General features: G+C 37.1%; 1 protein-coding gene across 4 annotated transcripts in view; it reads left to right on the forward strand.

Moving 5' to 3' along the window:
- Positions 1 to 21,077, forward strand: part of Adamtsl1 (ADAMTS like 1) — an 876,927-nt gene that overhangs the window by 566,393 nt on the left and 289,457 nt on the right. For all 4 annotated transcript variants that reach the window (XM_078047684.1, XM_078047686.1, XM_078047685.1 and 1 more), the window contains one exon: positions 7,174 to 7,219. In XM_078047684.1, the coding sequence (XP_077903810.1) occupies positions 7,174 to 7,219 (46 nt within the window). The remainder of the gene's footprint in view (positions 1 to 7,173; positions 7,220 to 21,077) is intronic.

The following is a 21,077-nucleotide window of genomic DNA, read 5'->3' on the forward strand; positions in this document are numbered from 1 at the left end:
ATGTATCACATGCCGAAAAAGCAGCGGGAAACATAGAGATCCTGCATGGGACTCAGGGACCTTTCAACCAAATGATTAAGGAAAAGAAGTATTTTTTAAAAATCTTTTTAAAATTATTTGTTCTTTTTTAGTTATACATGATAGTAGACTGTATTTTGACACATTGTACATACATAGAGTATAATTCCCGTTCTTTTGGTTGTACACCATATGGAGTTACACTGTTTGTGTATTCATATATGAACATAGGAAAGTTATGTCCGATTCATTCTGTCTTTCCATTCCCAGCCCCTCTCCCTTCCTCCCTTCCCCCCTTCCCCCGCCCAGTCTAGTGAACCTCTACCCCCTCACCTCCCACCCCATCCCTGCCTATTGCGAATTGGCATCCCAGAGAGAACATTCAGCCTTTAGTTTTTTAGGGATTGGCTTATTTACTTAGCATGATAGTTTCTAGTTCCATCCATTTACTGGCAGATGTCTTAATTTCATTCTTCTTTATGACTGAATAATATTCCATCGTGTATATGTATCACATGGAAAGAGGTATTTTTTTTCTGTGTGCTTTTGAAAGTCCCAGAGCACCAGGGACCTCTATCTCTTGTTTTAAAGCTACTTTTCCTCTGCAGGCTTTGTTTTAGGGATGCATTATTTTCCCAGAATGTTAGTGATTTTGTTTGATAAAGGAGCTTTAAACACAAATGAGAAAAAAGAATTAAGTGTACCTACAAAGAAGTTCAAAGATACTTCTTTAACTGTTTAAGATCAGTTTTTCATAAGTAGATATCACCACATTGTATATTGCTTATTATAGAAAATTTTGTAAGCAAATTTGCTATTATTTGAGGTAGGCAGTTGTCTAAAAGTACACGGCAAAGTGGAGGGAGGTAGGCTCAAAATCATTATTCAGACAAAATATACATTAATTTAATGTCTGTTAAAAACAAATTAAAATCTATTAATATTAGTAGTACTCACTAGAGGTACATACTAGGGCATTTCCAGTTATTTAGAAACATGCTATATAAGAAAAATACAATATAAACATGGTTGTCTGTAGAGATTTTTTGAAGATATAGTGCAGAATTTATTCCTATTGTTGGGCTCAAGCTTCCCCCAAATAATGTTTCCATGTGAACAAGGTTGGTTTTATTTTAAGACACGATAAATCAGAATTAACTCTTGACTATTTTAAACATGGAGTGCCATATAAAGCACATGGAATGACCTTTTAAGCTTGAGAGTGAACCAGAGCAAAGGGAAAGATTAAAAAGTAGACTTGTAGAAGCCCCAAGATGACATGTCATTGAACTCCCTTTCTTTTCACACCAGGCAAGGCCACAGCTACCCATCTGTCACACAGACTACAGCTGTATCCCCAGGTGTCGAGCTTCAAGTTCCAGCCATAGATGAGGATAGTGAGCATCTGAGGATAACTTTATACACAGGGTCCAAAGGGTCACATGGCTTCCTTTGTAGCAGCTGAATTGACTAGTATCAAGTTTTTTTTTCTTGAAAGAACCTCTTGCAATAATGTATCAACAGCAAAAGAAAAGAAGCTGGGGTGCCCTTGCCTTTGGTCCTCTCAGGTGTTCTGAGAATTTGCACTTCCTCTTGAAGTCTTTGTAAAAAGCCCCCAAATGGAGAAGTGTTTGGACTGGCTCCTCTGGGACAACCTCACGCTGTACCTATAGCTCCAAGTGAGTACTGAAATGCTCATTCCAAGTGAAGGACAATAGTGCCACAGTATCATGTGAAATCAATCCTCGCTGTGATTGTGAATCTGCTGGTCTTGTCTAATCCATGGTCACTCACCTCCAACAGTCTAAGTGCCCCAGGGTCCCTCTGGCTTTGTCTGTTCTCCTAAAAAAGAGCTCATAGTTTCCTTTTGGATAACTGAAAGAGATATGTAAGCAGATGGGCCCAGGCCTATTTTGAAATTCTTTACCTAAGGGCCATAATTACCTAAGGTTGGTGTTTAGCAAAATAATGTTACTTGCTCTTCTATAGCAGCTTTCTTGGGTTTGGGAAGTCAGATAAAGTCTGGGTTTCATGAGGCTAAAACAAGTTCGGTTATGCTTAAGGACTTTGAAGTTTCAAGTACACAGTTACCAGATTTAATGACACCAGGTACAAGTCTAATAATGTCACCAGAAGGATCCATTTGCTCAGAGAGGAAATGAGAAGAATTTTAAGATTAAAAAAGAGAGAAATCAGGCTGGGGCTGGGGCTCAGCAGTAGCACACTTGCCTGGCATGTGTGAGGCACTGGGTTTGATTCTCAGCACCACATATAAATAAATAAATAAAGGTCTATATCCAAGTTAAAAAAAAAAACATTAAAAAAAAAAAAAAGAAAAGAGAGAGAGAGAAACCAAATACACTCCTTTCTCTTAATAAAGAATTATATAAGCAGGCAAGAAAGAAAAGAGATCAACAAATGGCTAAAGCAATTTGCAAAAGAGAGTTTTGATTTTCAATGGCAATTCATCTCTTCTTAAGGTTGTTAAATTATGATAATCAAAAATAAGATAGCATGAGGACTTTAAGAGTTAAAGGAATCTGGAGAGTTTTGTTATTTGTTAATGAGAGACAAAATACACCTTAAGTCTACAATAATCTCATTTTAACTAAATTCTGGTAAATTTGTCTAAAGCCTGAATAATTCACAAATAATGATTTCGATTGAGATAATCATTGTCTGAGAGAAGAAATTAAGTCCAAATTAATAAGTAGCTAAGAGTGAAGTATTGAAATAAACAAGGAAATTTCTGGACAGATTTGGATTGGGATATATTCTAATATTTATGTGGTGCTTTTGCATACTCGAAGCAGGCCATAACTGGTACAGTCCTTGACTCACTGAACACCGTCCTGTGTCATGTAGTTGACACTGGGAGAAGGCAGTGACTTCTATTCTGTGTTATCAGTGCTCTGTAATTTTTCTCAGAAATCATTTTGGACTAAAGTTTCTGATGTTTGTTTTCTTCTCCAGAGGTGAACTTTTAAAAATTTGATTAAATGTGCAGGAACCCACTCAGCTGTTTTATATTAGCAAACTTAAAAAAAAAAAAAAGAGAGAGAGAGAGAGAGAGAGAGATTTTGTACTACTTGATTTTCAGATACACAGATAAGGCTTTGTGCCCAGATAAATACCTTGAGTAAAGAAATTCACAGTTGGCAGAAAGTAAAATCTTTGCAGTGGAATAGTCACTTTGCTACTGATATAAAATTTATATTCAAGTTTAATATGTTTGAATTTTTAAAATGAGCTTCTCTGCACTGAAATTCTTTCACATTGCATCTTACTGATGAGTGTTTCTCTTGGAGATATTCCAGTGCGTGTCTAGGTTTGCTTTACTGGAAGTGGATTTACCAGAATTAAGAAGCAGTTGATAAATTGATATAGTATCAATAAAATGCAGTTAAGTCCCAGGCCCCTCCCTGCTCAGCTTCCCAGATTTCCAGTCTCCAGTTAACTTACTACACGTCTGGAACACATCTTGTTCCTTTACTTACTGTTTTACCTACTTTCAAGTTGGTCAAACCAGGATTTAAAATCCCTGGTGTTTTCTGTTTATGTAACTTTAAGGCTCAGTTTTCTTATTTGTTAAACAGAATTGTTAAAATTTTGCAGAATTATTGTAAATTTTTTAGAGTTAGATTTAATTAGACTTAATGTAATAACAGTGGATTAGAGATCAAGAGCAGGCACTAAAATATGGTAGAGGCTAATATTCTGTTAGTAATCAAAATTGGATAATGGTTTTCAATATTGAGTAGGAGCCAAACTTAAGAACTAACATTTTTAATGTTATATTTCAGTCAAATTAAATAAGCTCTCAATTAAATATTAATAGGATATAGTAAAGGGAAGACAGTTCAGAGATATAAATTATTTATAAATCAGTATTAGTTGCTAAACCATCACAGAATATTTCTTTGGAAAATATGGCAAGCACTTTTTTTTCTTGCTTTCTTTTTTGTTTGTTTGTTTTTATTTTGTTTTTCCTGATTAAGAAGTATTTAAGTCAGTCTTTGACATTGTATGCTGTATCTCCTGTCTCCAAGGATGTTTGTAAAACCTGTATAGGTATTTATGGTTTAAAATATCTGGGGAAAAGCTCATTTAAATTATTGAAAAGGCATTTTTCTATTTTCTTTTTTTTCCATTTTGTAAGTGGTATCTCTATTATAATCCTTTGGCATGAGAACAGAGCTTCTGTGTATTATCTCAGTTGGTGTTCAAAAAGTTATGCAATAATGTTACTGGATCCATTTGAGAACTACGAAGTTAAGAGCATAAGATGGCAAAAGGCTTATGCAAGTACAGGAACAAAATCTATAGCCCTAGTCTTCAAATTTCTAATTCAGAATTAATTCTATTATTCATTTCATAGATATGAGTTTAGGAAAAGAAGATTTTTTTTAAAGGGTAGAAAAAAATAGGTTCATTCTCAGTGATAAATATCATCTTTTAAAATCAAGAAGTCATAGTTGTAATTTTTCTGTTTTAAAACCTTCAGTAAGTGATTCCTCTTTGCTTATTATAAAATTCAAAATTGAAATGATATTCTCTTTATTGCAATTTACCACATGAACTCCAAATTCCAAAAACACAGATCTATTTGAAAATTTGCAAACATACCAAATCTTTTCATGCTGCTCTGCCTTTCTTACAACTTTTTCTATATATATTTAACCTCTTTTCAATATCTATCATTTTTATTACATATTAATTAATATATCACATGCTTTCATAATGCTTACTATGACTTGGTCACTGTCTATAATGATTTATGGTTATTGACTAAATCCTCATAATATTCCTGTGATATAAGTAATATTAGCCCATTTTGCAGATGAAAAAAACTGGGGTATAGAATTTGAGGTCATGAGTCCATAAAGAGATGTCTGGTTTCAAAGTGAGTACTCTTACCTACTATACGGTGTTACATATGCACCAGCATTGTAAAATTGAAAAGCCTATCATATGCAAGAAATACCAATGTCTATATGACAAGCTACCAAAGGAACCCCAGTTGCAAAATTCATTATCTTGTAAATTTACCATCATCCCTAGCCTAACTCTCATGTTTTCAGAATCAGGAGCTTGATATTATTTTAAACAATAACACCAAGAATAGATCTTTCTTTTGGGGATGTTCTCACAATGACTTGACCCATGAAAGTAATGTTTCAAACTGAGGTGCCAGTTTATTTAAGCACAACAAGGAATGGAAGAATCTATCATGTGTACCACAATATTCTTGTCAATGTGGCTAGTGCTCTGTACCTCTCAGAAGTCATGAAAATCCAGATCATTCTTGGCTGGCAGTTTGGTCAATATGGCTTCATCATGGGAAACATTCTTCATATGAACTGAGCATTTGTTGGCATCAGCTAGGGTTCCCCTAAGCCATCAAGATAACAACAACCACCTTTCCAATGGGGCATGAAAGACTTGAAATTCATTGACCCTTTGTCTAGGGTATCTTGGGCCTGGGTACTGACAACTACACATCTTGGTCAATTCTCCTTTTTCCTGTGAGTCGAATGCCTTCATTAATATAGTCAATCTAATTAAAGTCTTTAGACCTAAGATAGCCTTCATATAATTGTGTTTTCAGATAACATTTTCCTTCTGTTAACATTCTCAAGACCTAGCACAATTACTAGATAGCATTTTTATGCTGAATTATAATTATATAATTGATTTTCTTAATAGCAGAAACCAAGTGATATTCATTATTCTTTGTACTCCCCTAAGTAAGTTCTTTGCCCGGCACATAACAGCAGCTCTATGGATGTTTGCTGAACAAAATAATAAATTAGGCATTAAAGCTTTGTGATTATGAGTGTTAGCTCTGAGGCCAGATGGCCTAGTTTCAAATCTCATCTGTACAACTTAGCAGTTGTTCGATTTGGGAAAGATACATAACCTCTCTAAGCATCAGTGTTTTTTTTTAATCTGTAAAATGTATTAACAACAGTATCTTCCCTCTCAAGATTTTTGATATTAAATAAAATAATGCACATAACAAATTTAAATTATACCTGGTCTTCCTTAACTATTAGCTATTCATGTGGTCATTCAGAGTCCCATAGTATAGTTTTACTTGTGACCTAGTTTGAAAAGAGCAGAATACTGCTGTTCATGAATTGTCATTACTGGATGTTTTACCAAATATTGATTGTTTTTGTTCACAAGAATTCAGTAAAATGGGAACTCCCATGTATTTCTGGTGGGAGTATGTAATGGTACAACCTTTATGGAATGCAATTTGGCAATAGTTTTCAAGAGCCTTGCAAAAATTCATTCCCTCTAGTTCAGTAATTCCCCTTCTAGAAATTTATTAATTTTAAAGACATAGTCAGAAACTTGGATAAGACATATGCTTAGGGGTGGCTTATTACACTCTCTTTTATCAAACCCTACAAAAATTAATTAAAGGACAGTTAGTAGAATAATGATTTACAAATTGTGTTATACCATTTGATGGAATATTATGTAGCTCTCAATATAGTGTGGAAAATACTTCTAAAAAAATTTAAGTGGGACAAAATTAAGTTACAAAATTGTATAATTGATGTGATTTCCTCTGCATTGGAAAGAAATATCAATCATAGTAATTATCTTTAGATGAGACCATTACAGGGAACTTTTTTTTTTTCATTTTGGTAATCTATTCCAAAATTACTATAATGAGGGTGCATTTTAGAAATAAAAATAACTGTTTAAGAATTATATCTTTTTCTATCCTTAGAAGACATGTTGAATACCAAGTTCACTTTTTATCATATTCAAGTTCTAAGGTTTTTACCAAAATGTCTCTTCAGTTTTATATTAGAAATAATTAAGGATTAATGTAATATAAATATTTTTTAGAAAACCTTACCCTAATATTTATTTGGTTAAATTTATACTAAGTACTTAGTTTGAAAAATATTGAAGCAAGATAAATGCTTAATTTCAGCCCTTCTAGAGAAATCAATTTATAGATACATCTTCCTTAGATCGGCTCCATTTAGTATTTAATGGCAACATCTCTATGAAGCTACTTAGAAGAAAAGACCCTTCCACTAGTATTAAGAGGAAATTGACTTTTACAAAATGGTTCAAGCTTTGATCCTTTCATAGGTAGTAATGAGATTTCTCTTTTCTTTTTATGACTAGGAGCTGTGAAGGAAGAAATATTCGTTATAGGACATGCAGTAACGTGGTGAGTCTGAGGCTCTTTGATTGCAATCATGTACTTTTTTACTCACTGAATAATGTTAAGAAGTTTTATCGCCAAGCACTGTGGTACAGACCTATAATCCCAGCAGCTCAGGAGGCTGAGGCAGTAGGATCGCAAGTTCAAAGCCAGCCTCAGCAATTTAGTGAGCCCTACTTAACTTTAGTGAGACCCCATCTCAAAAATGAAAAAGGCTGGGATGTGGCTCGGTGGTTAAGCACCTCTGAGTTCAATCTCCAGTACCAAAAAATAAAAATAAAAAGACGTTTTATGTATCCTGAGCAGAAAATCAATCAATTAATATTTCACTAAGAATTATTTATCTCATACTATACAGATTACTCAGTCATGTTTAGTGTTTCTCAATATAAACTTAATCATTTGACCAGATTGAAACCAACTAGACTGTTTCAAAACAAGGACTCTGCATTTCCTCTCTGCTTTCTGCCTTTTCACAAAAGGTCTCATGAGAAACCCGTAAGAGCAATGATAAAAGGGAAACATCACGAAATAAATATTAGTTAATCAAATTCAGATTTGACAAACTCATTCATTTGTTCAACAAATATTATTCAATGCCAACTATGTGTGAGGCAATGCACTAGCACAAGGATAAGTAACATGTGGTCATTGTCTTAAAACATCTGCAACATAGTAAGGGGTGTAGAGCAAAAATAGATGTGCACATGACCTCAATCCAGGGAAAATACATGAAAAATGCTGGGAGGGAGGAATAAGGTTGATACAAAACTTGATCTTGAATCAACTTCATTCTGAAGAGAATTCTAAAGGTTCTTACATGGGAAGATGACCTGAGGTAGGTAGGGCTTGCAGGGTTATGATTGGCCATCTTGGATGTGAGGGCATAATAGACCAAAGGGAAGGGACAGACACACCAGTCCCCTTGGAGGCAGGAATGTGTAAGGTGTGTTCTGCACACTAATTTCAGCAGATTGTGCACAGCATAATACAAGAAAAGAACTGAAAGATATCTTAAGGTTACATCATGAAAAGATTTGAATGTCAGACTTCCAAGTTTTGTATTAGCTCAGCAAATAGTGAGAGTCACTAGGGGTTTGGGAGGGAGAGTATGATGCCAAGTTTCAGTTTCCAAAGGTTAATTCTGTAGTGACACAAGGGTTGCACTAGAACAGAGAGTGGAAGGGGAACAAGGAGTAACAAGGGCTTCACCCAGGAGGAAATGAGTTCAAGAGGGATCAAAATGAAGATCACGTTGCACAACTTGAGGAGCATTTGCAGTTAGAGTGATGGGGTGAAGTGGGAATAAAGGAAACAGGCATGTACCCATCTGGGGCTCTGGTACTCCCTAATCCCTTTGTTCAAGAAGCCCTTTCCTCCATATTTTCATGTTGGCCTTTTTGGTATTCCAGTCCCAGCTCAAAGTCTTCCTCTCAGACTGTCATCCTCGACCTCTTTGTCTAATGTTGTCCTGCTGCCCAACCCCATTCTTCAGAATAGACATTCACTTGTTACTTTCTTTACAGCATTTCTCTCTACCAAAATTTGATGATTTTGCTGCCTACCTCCCCACTCTAGAACACAAATTCTACAAAGGGAAGAGCCTCATTCATCTTGTTTGCTTCTTTATAATCAGGGCCTGGAGCTGTTGCCTAACATTTATTAAGCACACAGTGGATATTTGCTGAATGGAAAATAAGGATTCAGGCTTCTAGAAGGGTGGTGAATGCCACATCAGAAATCATAGAGTTGGGAGAAGTTTTTGGAGAGGAAAAAATAATAAACTTGATTTAGGGACACTACTGAGTTTGAATTGTAGGCTTGAGTTGTAAACAGTAAATTTAAGTAGGCACTAGGGATTTTGATCAGGGAAAGAGGACAGGGCTGAAGCCATAAAAAACACAAAATTAGAAGCATAAAGTTTGAAAATTTGGAAGCAGCTTGTTAGGCAGAGAGTATGGAATGACCAGAGAAAGGAACATTGGGCCTTTCTTGAATATCTGCATTCAGATAGAAGAAGAATGTGGAGTGAGTTAAGCCACAAAACACATGTAAGAGAGGTAGAAAACCAAGTTGAGAGTTCCTAAAAGATACTCAGTAGGAAAAATAGGGCCTTGAGGTTGAAGACTGAAACAAAAAGACAAATGGGTCAGCAACTTCTATACTGTATTAGCAACCAAAGCAAGATCAAAGGGAGTAAGGAGGGGTGTTAATGAGGAATGGGGTGGATCACTCTAAGCTATTTGTCTTGATGCCAGTGTCAGGAGGAGACCTCTGTGCTGCGTCATAAAATGGCAAAGGGCAGAGTATGGCTGAGGCATAAAAATTGGGTCAAACTCATCCATTTTGCCAGGACCCACCACTGCAATCACTTACCTACTCCCATTAACAGCATTAATCCATTCTTGAGAGCAGAGCCAGAACCTCTCACCTCTCAGAGTTCCCACCTTCGTACTGTGACAATGGCAATTAAATTTCAGCATGATTTTTGGAGAGGACATTCAGCTGACAGTACTATTTATATAAAGTGGTTAACAGGGATACTTCGCTTACAGAATCACAGAAGGGTCACTGACTTGAGTTTTTTGTTTGCTTGTTTAAAATATGAGGCCCCTGTGATGTGAGTTAATATAGAGAGAGGACCTGACGATGTGAGAGGAAAGGGTCCCCTCAACACCATGCCACAGGTCCCAGAGGAGGCAGTGGGTGATAAGAGGAGTGATCTTGATAAAGGTAAAGGTTACAGAAACAAACTGAACATCAGAAAGTGAGCACAAACATCTGGAATGATTGCTGAGGAACCTGGGCAGAGGCTAGGAAAAGCAAAATGGAAGAACTACTGGGCAGCAAAGTGGCTGGGCTGAGGTTAGGATGACTGATCTCACAAATAGCATGGATGGCAGGGTTTTAAGACTTGGCAGAAATACTAAGAAACACTGAGATAAATAAAATGCACATTGGAAGTGACCAAATGCCAGAATACAGATGAGACAAGAAAGACTAAAATTAACAAAAAAGTCCTATATGTATTTTTGAATGCCTAACTTGGGAGGGTACAGGGGACCAGAAGGTACAGTCATTGGGAGTAAGTGTAATTGTTCAGCAGAACATTTTGCCTAGTTCATTTCTCTATTTCTGTTTAGGATTCTTGATACCAGATAATACAACTTGTGTGAGTCACGGTTTTCTCCACCCTCCCTCCCAAACACATCTCATTGTACTGTTGACTCATTTAAAAATGAAATTGATATATTTTTAAAATTTTTTTAAAATTGATGTTGACAAAGTCCATCTTAGAAATGCTGTGAAAATAAATATTCTTTAGCTCATTGGATTTCTTTACTAGCCTTTTCATAATGATATCTTAAATATCAATGTTTTAAAAAGACACCATGCTATCCATGATATTGCAGAGACTGCTGAACTTCCAGTCCTTATCTTTGCAGCTTTTAGAGGAAAGATCTGAACCATCCTATATTAAATGAATACCTAAGGCATCATGAGCAGAACTCTGCTGCCCCAGCCTCGGAACTCTTCAGAAACTGCCCAGAACTTCCTCGCTGTTATTATGAGCATTTTCAAGCACAGATCCAGACTAAGACTCTGACCTAATATTACTTATGACCTCCAGCATTACCCAAGCCAAACCCTTACAGCTTGTAGAATCAACCCAACACATTTAATTATATATATATATATATATATATATATATATATATATATATATATATATATGAATCTAGAGTTTTCACTTAGTTTGGAGACTTTCCCCCCCTGGTTTTTTTGGCCCTGACAGAAGCAATGGTGCCAAAAAAATAAACAAAAAAATCTCCTAAGAAAGGATCTTTTCATAATCACATTCCAATTTTTCAAACCAAGAAGTTCCAAATAGTTCAGTTAAATATTCCCCCTTAGATGCTTGATTCGGAAAAACTTGAAAGTCTTCTAGCTAAGTTCCCAGGGTCACTCTTCAAACCCTGGATAGCTTCCTGGGACACTTCTGAACCACTTTTCCTCCAAAGATTCAAAATCTTATTTTTTTTTTAATAGAACTGCTTTTGTAGTACATTTCTTTAGGTTCTTATTCCCCAAGACAATCTGAAGAAGAGAAAACATCTAATTTTTCTTTTATATTTTTTGTTTGTTTGTTTTTGTTTCAGCCCACAGACCTTTTAAGCATTTGCTGCCAGTCTCTCTGCAGATAGAGTGTATCAATAAAAGAAAGTCAGAGTTCCCATAATATTTGCATAGTTCTTATAGTCTTGGTTCTTCTGGATCAAGTAGGCTATTTTCATTCCTAAAGACATAGTTCATCAAATCATTTTCATTTTACAGTTCCCCATTTTTTTCTAAGTAAGTAGCAAGGTCTTCTGTCTTTGGAAAGGAAGACCATTTTGGAAGGAAGGACACTAGTAGGAAAAACAACAGATGTAACTAGCAAACCAATCAAGCTGGTCATTTAGGTCTCAAATTTCATACAACAGAGCAATTCCAGGAGGCCCTCAAAAAGGTTCCCATAGGTCACATATTCATGTTTACTCAAACTAAACCTCAAAATTGAGCCCTAGGAACTTAATTTACGTTCTAAATTGACTTCAAAAGTATCTAGAGAACTGTTTTTATTGCTTATATACTTTTTTCTTCACTGTGTTTAAGCTTTCATGTGAGTTGGCATTTAGGAGACACTGTGACCATAATTTGCAACATAATAGGCCAAGGGACTTATGATAGCTGTTGGTGTTCTTAGAGTCTTTATTAAGATTGTATCAACTAGGCACAGTTGTGCACACCTGGAGTCCCATAGTGACTCTGGAGGCTAAGGCAGGAGGATCACAGACTCAAGACCAGCTTCAACAACTTAGAGAGGCCCTGTGCAATTTAATAAGACCCTGTCTCAAAAAATTAAAAAAAAAAAAAAGGCTGGGAATGTTTCTCAGTGGCAAGTTACCCTTGGGTTCAATCCCTAGTACAAATAAATAAATAAATAGGTAGGTAGATAGATAAATAGATAAATAAATACTGTTCTTAAAACGTAGTTATTGAGCAAGAGAATTGTTTTCTGTCTCAAATACTTTGGTAAATAAGACATTTCTGAAGCTTTTGTTCTAATGAAGGAAAAGATAATGCAAACATGCAAACAAATTATTTACAGGAAAAAATATTGAGTGCTGATCAGAGCTATGCAGAATATTAAGGAATTGGTGGCTACTTCAGAATTGGATGTCACTTAGGCAGTGACAATTGATTGTAGGAGGGGAAACTAGCCATATGGATATCCATAGAAGAGCAATCTAGATAGAAGCACAGACTCTGAGGTCTCAAAGAGCTTGTGTTCTGTGTTCAAAGAAAGAAGAAAACCAATTTGTATTTGGGGTAAAAATGGGAGTTCATAACCCACTTGAGTCAAATGTATGAAAGATGATATGTCATGAGCTTTGTAATGTTTTGAACAACCAATAAAAAAAAAAAGAAAGAAAGAAGAAAACCAGTGAATCTAGAATCGACAGAGTAAAAGGTAGAGTATTGGAAGCTAAGAAAAAAAAAGTGAAAGTGGACAGGAGCTAAATCAGGCAGGAAGTTACAAAGTGTTTAGATTATATTTTAAGTACAAAGTGGAGCTACTGGAACATTTTGAGCAGGGAAGAATAGAACTGGACTTACGGTTTAAAGAGAGGTTTAACTGCAACTCTGAAGAGTGAATGGGAAATGTAAATGCCACTGAGAAGAAAGACTAAGGCATTAGTGCAGGTGAGCTAAAGGCAGCTTGGACTAGAGTGGCACTGGTGGCAGATTTGGGATATATTTTAGAGATGGATTGTCTTTTCCTAGGCCACTTTGCCTCATCCACAACTTGATACAATTGACTTTGATGGTCTCCAACATCACTGCTTTGGAGCATCTTATGTGCAGCATCACAGGAAACAGAGGCAACCCCTACTAGGGCCACAGAGAACAGAAGGATCCTGGCAAGTTTGTAACTGTCTTTGGGCCTCAGTTTACCCCCAAACAGTAGGAGGGTTGAACTGAATAACTTCAATGTTCCCTTCCAGCTCTAAAATCATAAATTTTTTGAAAAGCTTCTGTGGGTTATACTGGATTTTGGATCTGAATACAGATCAGTTAAGATATCCATATTAGTGAGTGACCAGCTAAAATCTGGAGTAGAGTGAGGAAAGCCAGTGTGGACAGCAGCAGCCGCAAAGTTCTCATCTTTGCTGCACACCTTGACCATCCATCTTGACCAGTAATTCTTGTCTTGGAGACGGAAAATTCATGGCGTTCACAGAGTTTGTTCACATGGTTATTAACGGTAGACATAAGGTCAACTCCCATTTGGCTCATATGTCCATTTTTCTCATAGGGCCTTTAGACAACATGAAGTCGGGCTATATTTGCTGGTCTCTGTCAGGGGTCAAATAGTAACATGTGGAAGGAATGGTAACTCCGCTACAGGTCTCTCTCGGTCATAACCTGAATAAAGGGTGGCACAACATCCAGAACAATGACATAGCCCAGTAGTCTACACAGATGCTGTGTTAGATAACAACAATTGTGGTTTTCAGTAACTTAGCCTGCATACTGGGCCCTTTCTAGATCCAAGAGGTACTCCAAAATGGGAAGGAGGTTACCTTTCTCCTAATCTAGTCTTTGTTCTAGTGGCTGAGAATGAGCCTGGATGTTACTTTGCAGGTCTCTTTGGTTGCTCGTTCATTTATTTATTCTCTTATTGAATCGTTTGTTTACTGACATTAATTGAGTGCCCAGCTCTCCTTTTGCAGTAGAGATGTTAGGAGTTGCTGCTGTCCGTATAATGGCAGGCTCCCTGTTGTGAGGAAACCAGAGTCTAGTAGTGCACCTACTTTCATGATTTTGCCAGAACCAGTCACAGCCACAGGCCAAAAGGACAACCGGCCAGATTCTATGTTAGAGAAATCAGAGGAGAGGAAACCATTCAGCAGTCAGCCTTCTGAACTTTCTTCAGAGACCTCAGGAATAGCCAGGCCAGAAGAAAGAAAGGCTGCTGTGTGACCGGAAATGACATCACTACCCCACCAAGCCCCGAGATGAAAACAAAGCTTTTGGCCACCACTCAACCTGCAAAGATTTCAACATCGAAAGCCAAAACACAGCCCACTTCTCTCGAAAAGCAGCCAACAGCTCCCACCATTTATGGTGGTTTGAATAATAAAACCTATCAGCCTTTCTTCAGGCTTATTACCAGCTGCCCCGCGTTGGGTGCCAGTATGCTGAGGGGCCCTTCCAGCCACGACTGTGGGGAGCCTGAGGTCATGGAGAAACCATTCCAGAGACGGTTTCAGAGAACTGCATCTGCTTTATTGCACAGCAAAAATAGCTTTTATAGTGGGGATGTGCCAATTTACATATAACAGTCACGATAGGCCAGAGGTGATATTTAACATATCATCTTACAGAAGTCCAGATACCAAGAATCCAGAAACTGCCACACAGGCTGACCTTGCACCAACAGGGGAATAACTCCTTGTCAAAGGAGCAAGGAAATGATGCTTGCCAGTGTTCTGACAGCACTCTGTCCCAAAATATAGTGTTCTATGTTAGAACTTCCCTGATGCACAATGAGCAAGATGAGCATTCCTCCAGGAGGGTCCAAGGTCAGGCAACATGGTAGAAAAGACAAATGCAAACAAATGAAGTATGATACACACTGACAGCTCTGACGTAAGCTCAAGTGCTGGGAAGTCACAGCAGGACCATATCTGTGCCCATTGTACACCCGGTGCCTAGCATTCAGAGTGTGACACTGCGCTTCTGAAACTGTGAGGCCATGACCCAGGTAACACAGCAAACACACAAGGCTACGTTGGGATACTTTAAATATTCAAAGAAAACGCAGCAATGCTTGACATCTTGTGGAGGCTGCATGAATCACTAGACCACGCTGTATTCTTTTTTATGATGTTTCATATTAGCAAAGGTGAGTTTGATAAAAAGCAACAACTGTGAGCTAAGCAGTGTGGGATGGGAAACCGAGCATTGTCCAATCTGATTTTCGGCTTTGAGAAGTTATGTAGTGCCCAACAGCGCACACTTCCCATTAGCAAGCAAGGCTGGCTGTTTAGGAGTGAGATTAGTTATTGTTTTTCTTCCAAGTTTATGTGTGTGGTTTTTTTTCAAAAGGATACTAAGTTGTTAGGGCTATACAATAAATACTTATTGTATAGACCTACCTACTTGTTTTCATCCTTTTTTTTTTTGCTTTTTAGATCCTTTTTTTCCTTTTTTTATTGGTTCTTTTTAGCTATAAGTGACAATAGTATTCATTTTGATATAATTATAAAAGCATGGAACATAATTAGTTCTAATTTAGTCCTCATTATTATTTTTCCTTTCCTCTCCTCCTCTCTCTCCCTTTTCCCTTCCTTCTATTCTACTGATCTTTCTGCTGTTTACTTACAGTTATTTTTTTTAAATTAGTGTCCGGTGGAGGTATTCATAATATACATAGGAATGTTAGGTCAGATTTATTCCACTGTCTTTTCCTATCCCATCCTTCCTCCCTTCCCTTCATTCCCCTTTTTCTACTCAATTGATCTTTCTTCTATTATTTTTTAACCACCCCCCCCCCATTTTGGATTAGCTTCTGTTTATCAGAGAAAATACTCAACCTGTGACTTTGGGGGACTGGCTTATTTCACTTATCATGATAATCTCAAGTTCCATCCATCTATCAGCAAATGCCACAAAGTTGTTCTTCTTTATGGCCAAGTAATACTTCATTGTGCATATATACCACATTTTCTTTATCCATTCATCTGTTGAAGGGCACATAGGTTGACTCCATAGGGAACCTCACCTACTTAATAATGGAACTGGTAGGTTTTTATTATTGTTGTTGTTGTTGTTGTTTTGCATAGAGCTTCCATTAACAAAAAGAAAGAAAGAAAGAAAGAAAGAAAGAAAGAAAGAAAGAAAGAAAGAAAGAAAGAAAGAAAGAAACAACAACAAAAAACCAAAACAACAACAACAACAACAAAAACAAGATGAATAAGCATTAATGGTGCCATGATCAAAGTTTGGGAACTGAAGACTGATCTGATATGTCCCAGGCATTCAACACATCTAATGAATGAATGACAGCCTACATAAGATGACATTGAGCTGAGTCTTCAGAAATGAGATGGATTTTTTTCCAGACTATGAGAGAAAGACTGTTTTGAGAAGGGGGAATGGAATTTACTTAACAATAAAGCAGGAAAATGTCTAGAGAGTGACAAAGGGAGATTGCCAGGCATGAGGTGGTAAGGAAATTCTGAGATGGCATCAAGCCTAGCTAGCATGTGTGAAGGGTGAGGCATAAAGGAGCCCAGCTTGTTTTAGGTCCTGACATGTCTCCTTCTTTTTTTTTTTTTTATTGGTTGTTCAAAACATTACAAAGCTCTTGACATATCATGTTTCATACATTAGATTCAAGTGGGTTATGAACTCCCAATTTTACCCCAAATACAGATTGCAGAATCACATCTGTTACACATCCACATTTTTACATAATGCCCTATTAGTAACTTTTGTATTCTGCTACCTTTCCTAGCCTCTACTATCCCCCCTCCCCTCCCCTCCCATCTTCTCTCTCTACCCCATCTACTGTAATTCATTTCTCTCCTTGTTTATTTACCCATTCCCCTCGCAACCTCTTATGTGTGATTTTGTATAACAATGAGCGTCTCCCTCCATTACCATGCAATTTCCCTTTTCTCTCCCTTTCCCTCCCACCTAGTGTATCTGTTTAATGTTGATCTTTCCTTCCTGCTCTTCCTCCCTGCTCTGATCTTGGTTGTTCTCATTATATCAAAGAAGACATTTGGTATTTGTTTTTTAGGGATTGGCTAGCTTCACTAAGCATAATCTGCTCTAGTGCCATCCATTTCCCTGCAAAATCCATGATTTTGTCATTTTTAGTGCTGCGTAATATTCCATGGTGTATAAATGACACATTTTTTTTTGTCCATTCATCTATTGAAGGGCATCTAGGTTGGTTCCACAGTCTAGCAATTGTGAATTGTGCCGCTATGAACATCGATGTGGCAGTATCCCTGTAGTAAGCTCTTTTAAGGTCTTCAGGGAATAGTCCGAGAAGGGCAATAGCTGGGTCAAATGGTGGTTCCATTCCCAGCTTTCCCAGGAATCTCCATACTGCTTTCCAAATTGGCTGCACTAGTTTGCAGTCCCACCAGCAATGTACAAGAGTACCCTTTTCCCCACATCCTCGCCAGCACTTGTTGTTGTTTGAGTTCATAATGGCTGCCAATCTTACTGGAGTGAGATGGTATCTTAGGGTAGTTTTGATTTGCATTTCTCTGACTGCTAGAGAAGGTGAGCATTTTTTCATGTATTTGTTGATTGATTGTATGTCCTCCTCTTTCTCAATGGAGAAAAATTGGGGGCATTCCCCCTAAAATCTGGAACAAGACAGGGATGCCCTCTATCACCACTTCTATTCAATATAGTTCTAGAAACACTGGCCAGAGCAATTAGACAGATGAAAGAAATTAAAGGCATAAAAATAGGAAAAGAAGAACTTAAATTATCACTATTTGCTGATGACATGATTCTATACCTAGAAGAACCAAAAGGGTCTACAAAAAAACTATTAGAACTAATAAATGAATTCAGCAAAGTGGCAGGATATAAAATTAACACGCATAAATCAAAGGCATTTCTGTATATCAGCTACAAAACATCTGAAATGGAAATGAGGAAAAACACTCCATTCACAATATCCTCAAAAAAAAAAATAAAATACTTGGGAATCAACCTAACAAAAGAGGTGAAAGATCTATACAATGAAAACTACAAAACCCTAAAGAGAGAAGTAGAAGAAGATCTTAGAAGATGGAAAAATATACCCTGTTCATGGATAGGCAGAACTAACATCATCAAAATGGCGATATTACCAAAAGTTCTCTATAGGTTTAATGCAATCCCAATCAAAATCCCAACGGCATTTCTTGTAGAAATAGATAAAGCAACCATGAAATTCATATGGAAAAATAAAAGACCCAGAATAGCAAAAGCAATTCTAAGCAGGAAGTGTGAATCAGGCGGTATAGCAATACCAGACTTCAAACTATACTACAGAGCAATAGTAACAAAGACAGCATGGTACTGGTACCAAAACAGGCGGGTGGACCAATGGTACAGAATAGAGGACACAGAGACTAATCCACAAAGTTACAACTATCTTATATTTGATAAAGGAGCTAAAAGCATGCAATGGAGGAAGGATAGCATCTTCAACAAATGGTGCTGGGAAAACTGGAAATCCATTTGCAACAAAATGAATTTGAATCCCCTCCTCTCACCATGCACAAAAGTTAACTCAAAGTGGATCAAGGAGCTAGATATCAAATCAGAGACTCTGCGACTGATAGAAGAAAAAGTTGGCTCCGATCTACATATTGTGGGGTCTGGCTCCAAATTCCTTAACAGGACACCCATAGCACAAGACTTAATAACAAGAATCAATAAATGGGACTTACTTAAACTGAAAAGTTTTTTCTCAGCAAGAGAAACAATAAGAGAGGTAAATAGGGAGCCTACATCATGGGAACAAATTTTTACTCCTCACACTTCAGATAGAGCCCTAATATCCAGAGTTTACAAAGAACTCAAAAAATTAAACAATAAGAAAACAAATAACCCAATTGACATGTCTCCTTCTGAGGTGCACTACAAGGTCTATTATGGGGAAAGAAGTAAGATATTTATCTGAACTGAAGAGTCTGAGCTCACCCTGAATGTATTTTATACAGGCATTCCTAGCCCCTCCCTCAGGGTGATGGACTTTGTTTGGAAAAACAGAAGGCTGACAGAAAAGTTGGTGCCTCTAACTACCCCTTCTATGCACTTCTTTTCTCCCACACCCAAAGCAGCCAATCTCAAGACAAAATACATAAAAGGCAATGAGGGATTTCTTAACCGCAAGTCGGAAGTCTCTTAAATAGGAAGAAATTCTGAGTAAAAGAACTTTGGTTTCTTCCTAATAATTATTCAGAATCCTCTGCTTACTAGAAGGGGCTTCCAAGGGCACCCTACCATCCTGGCTGGTCCCCCTTGCTGCTGACTCACTCTCTTAAGCTCTGGACCAAAGAAATGTGCTTCTCACCAGATTCAGCCCGGCTTCACTCTTTATTTTTCTATCCATCTCAAAAAACAGGAATCTTCCTTATACTGTAATTTTAACCAAGAGATTGCTCTCATGTTAAAGTCACTAGGACATGTCTTCTGCTTTGTTTGTATTCTGATAGAATAAAATTAGGACCAAACTCTTTTATCCTTTAGATTCCATATGTATTTTTGCATCTGTGCAGTCTCTGAGAGGCCATCAAGATATATGGGTGGGAGAAGGGGTAGAGTGATTTAAAGGACATACTTACTTTTTTAATTGAAAGCAGGATGTGTAACAGAAAAATCATAGCATTTCCTGAGTGCAGGGGCTGCCACTTGCTGGTTATATGCTTTGGACTAAGTTTATTAACTTCTTACCTGTAAAAATACATTTCCTATGTACAAAGAATATGAATGCAGTACTTATGGTAGTTTAAAAATTAGAAACAAATGGAAGTGTGCTAGTTAAAGAAATTGTGGTTTGTTGATACCATAGAATACTATACAACCATTTAAAAGAATGAGGTCTCTCTATTGAGTTTTCTGATTTATCTTGTTGAATGTAAAAAAGGAAAGTTTTGCAGTAATGTCTGTAATGATCTCGACTTTAGAAATCTCTGTTCTGAAGTGTGTGACATGGTCTCAAGGTATTGAAGGACATATATCATGCTGGTCACAGTGATTACCTAATACAGAGCTAGAAGGGACTAAATGAATGAGAGGACTTTCATTTTTTTATTCTATATGCCATTATAGTGTTTTCAGTTTTTTACAGTGAGTACATATTCCTGTGTTAGTAGTATAATTTAAAAAATAATATGTAAAAGAGAAAACTAGATTGGGATAAAGTATATTAAAAGTTACTTAGTGATTTTTTTTGATACACCGAAAAAATCCTATCTCAAAAGTTTTTATGAGGAGTACAAGAGAAAATTCTAGAAACATCTACTCAGCACTGTGTGGGATTTGGTGATGTTGATGCTACTCTTCCTTATTACCTGTTATGGTTTGAATTGTGTCCTCCCGATTATTTGTGAAGTCATAACCCCCTCAAAATGTGACTGGGTTTGGCTTTACAAAGGTAATTAAGCTAAAACAAGGTCTTTATTTTGGGTTCTAATACAACAAGACTGATAGTGTCATCAGAAAAAGAGATCAGGATGCAGACCCCTGCGCTCAAAGGAGACCACATGAAGGCATGTGGGGGTGGGGGAGCCATTCCCCAGGCAGGGAGAGGCCTCAGAAGAAACCAACTGTGCCAACATCTTGATCTTGGACTTCTAGCTCAAGAATTGTATAAAAATGTATTTCTGTTATTTAACAACACCCCTGCCCAGGCTATGGAACTGTGCAAAGGAAGCCCTAGCAAACTAAGATACTACCTTTCTTCAACTTCCTTCCCTCTTGTGACAAAATATTCTTTCTGGTAGACTACATTGTTTTCAAAAAGTGGAAATTAGAGTGCTTTGAAATTCTGAAAATTAACCTTACTCCATGACATCGGGAGGGACTTATGAGAGCTTTGCCAAATGACAAGTTCCAGGTATTCTACAACAAGAGCATGGGACCTCATCTCTAGCTGATCTGCAGATTTCTAGTGCCCCTTCCTTTGGAGAAACTATAGAAAAAAAAAAAGACTTTCTACACCAGGCCCAGTTCTTAGGCTGGTATTCCGTCTTTGACCTATACAAGTTGACTCTTCTTGGCCAGATAAATACTT

This window comes from Ictidomys tridecemlineatus, chromosome 4 (assembly GCF_052094955.1).
Source record: "Ictidomys tridecemlineatus isolate mIctTri1 chromosome 4, mIctTri1.hap1, whole genome shotgun sequence".
NCBI lineage: Eukaryota > Metazoa > Chordata > Mammalia > Rodentia > Sciuridae > Ictidomys > Ictidomys tridecemlineatus.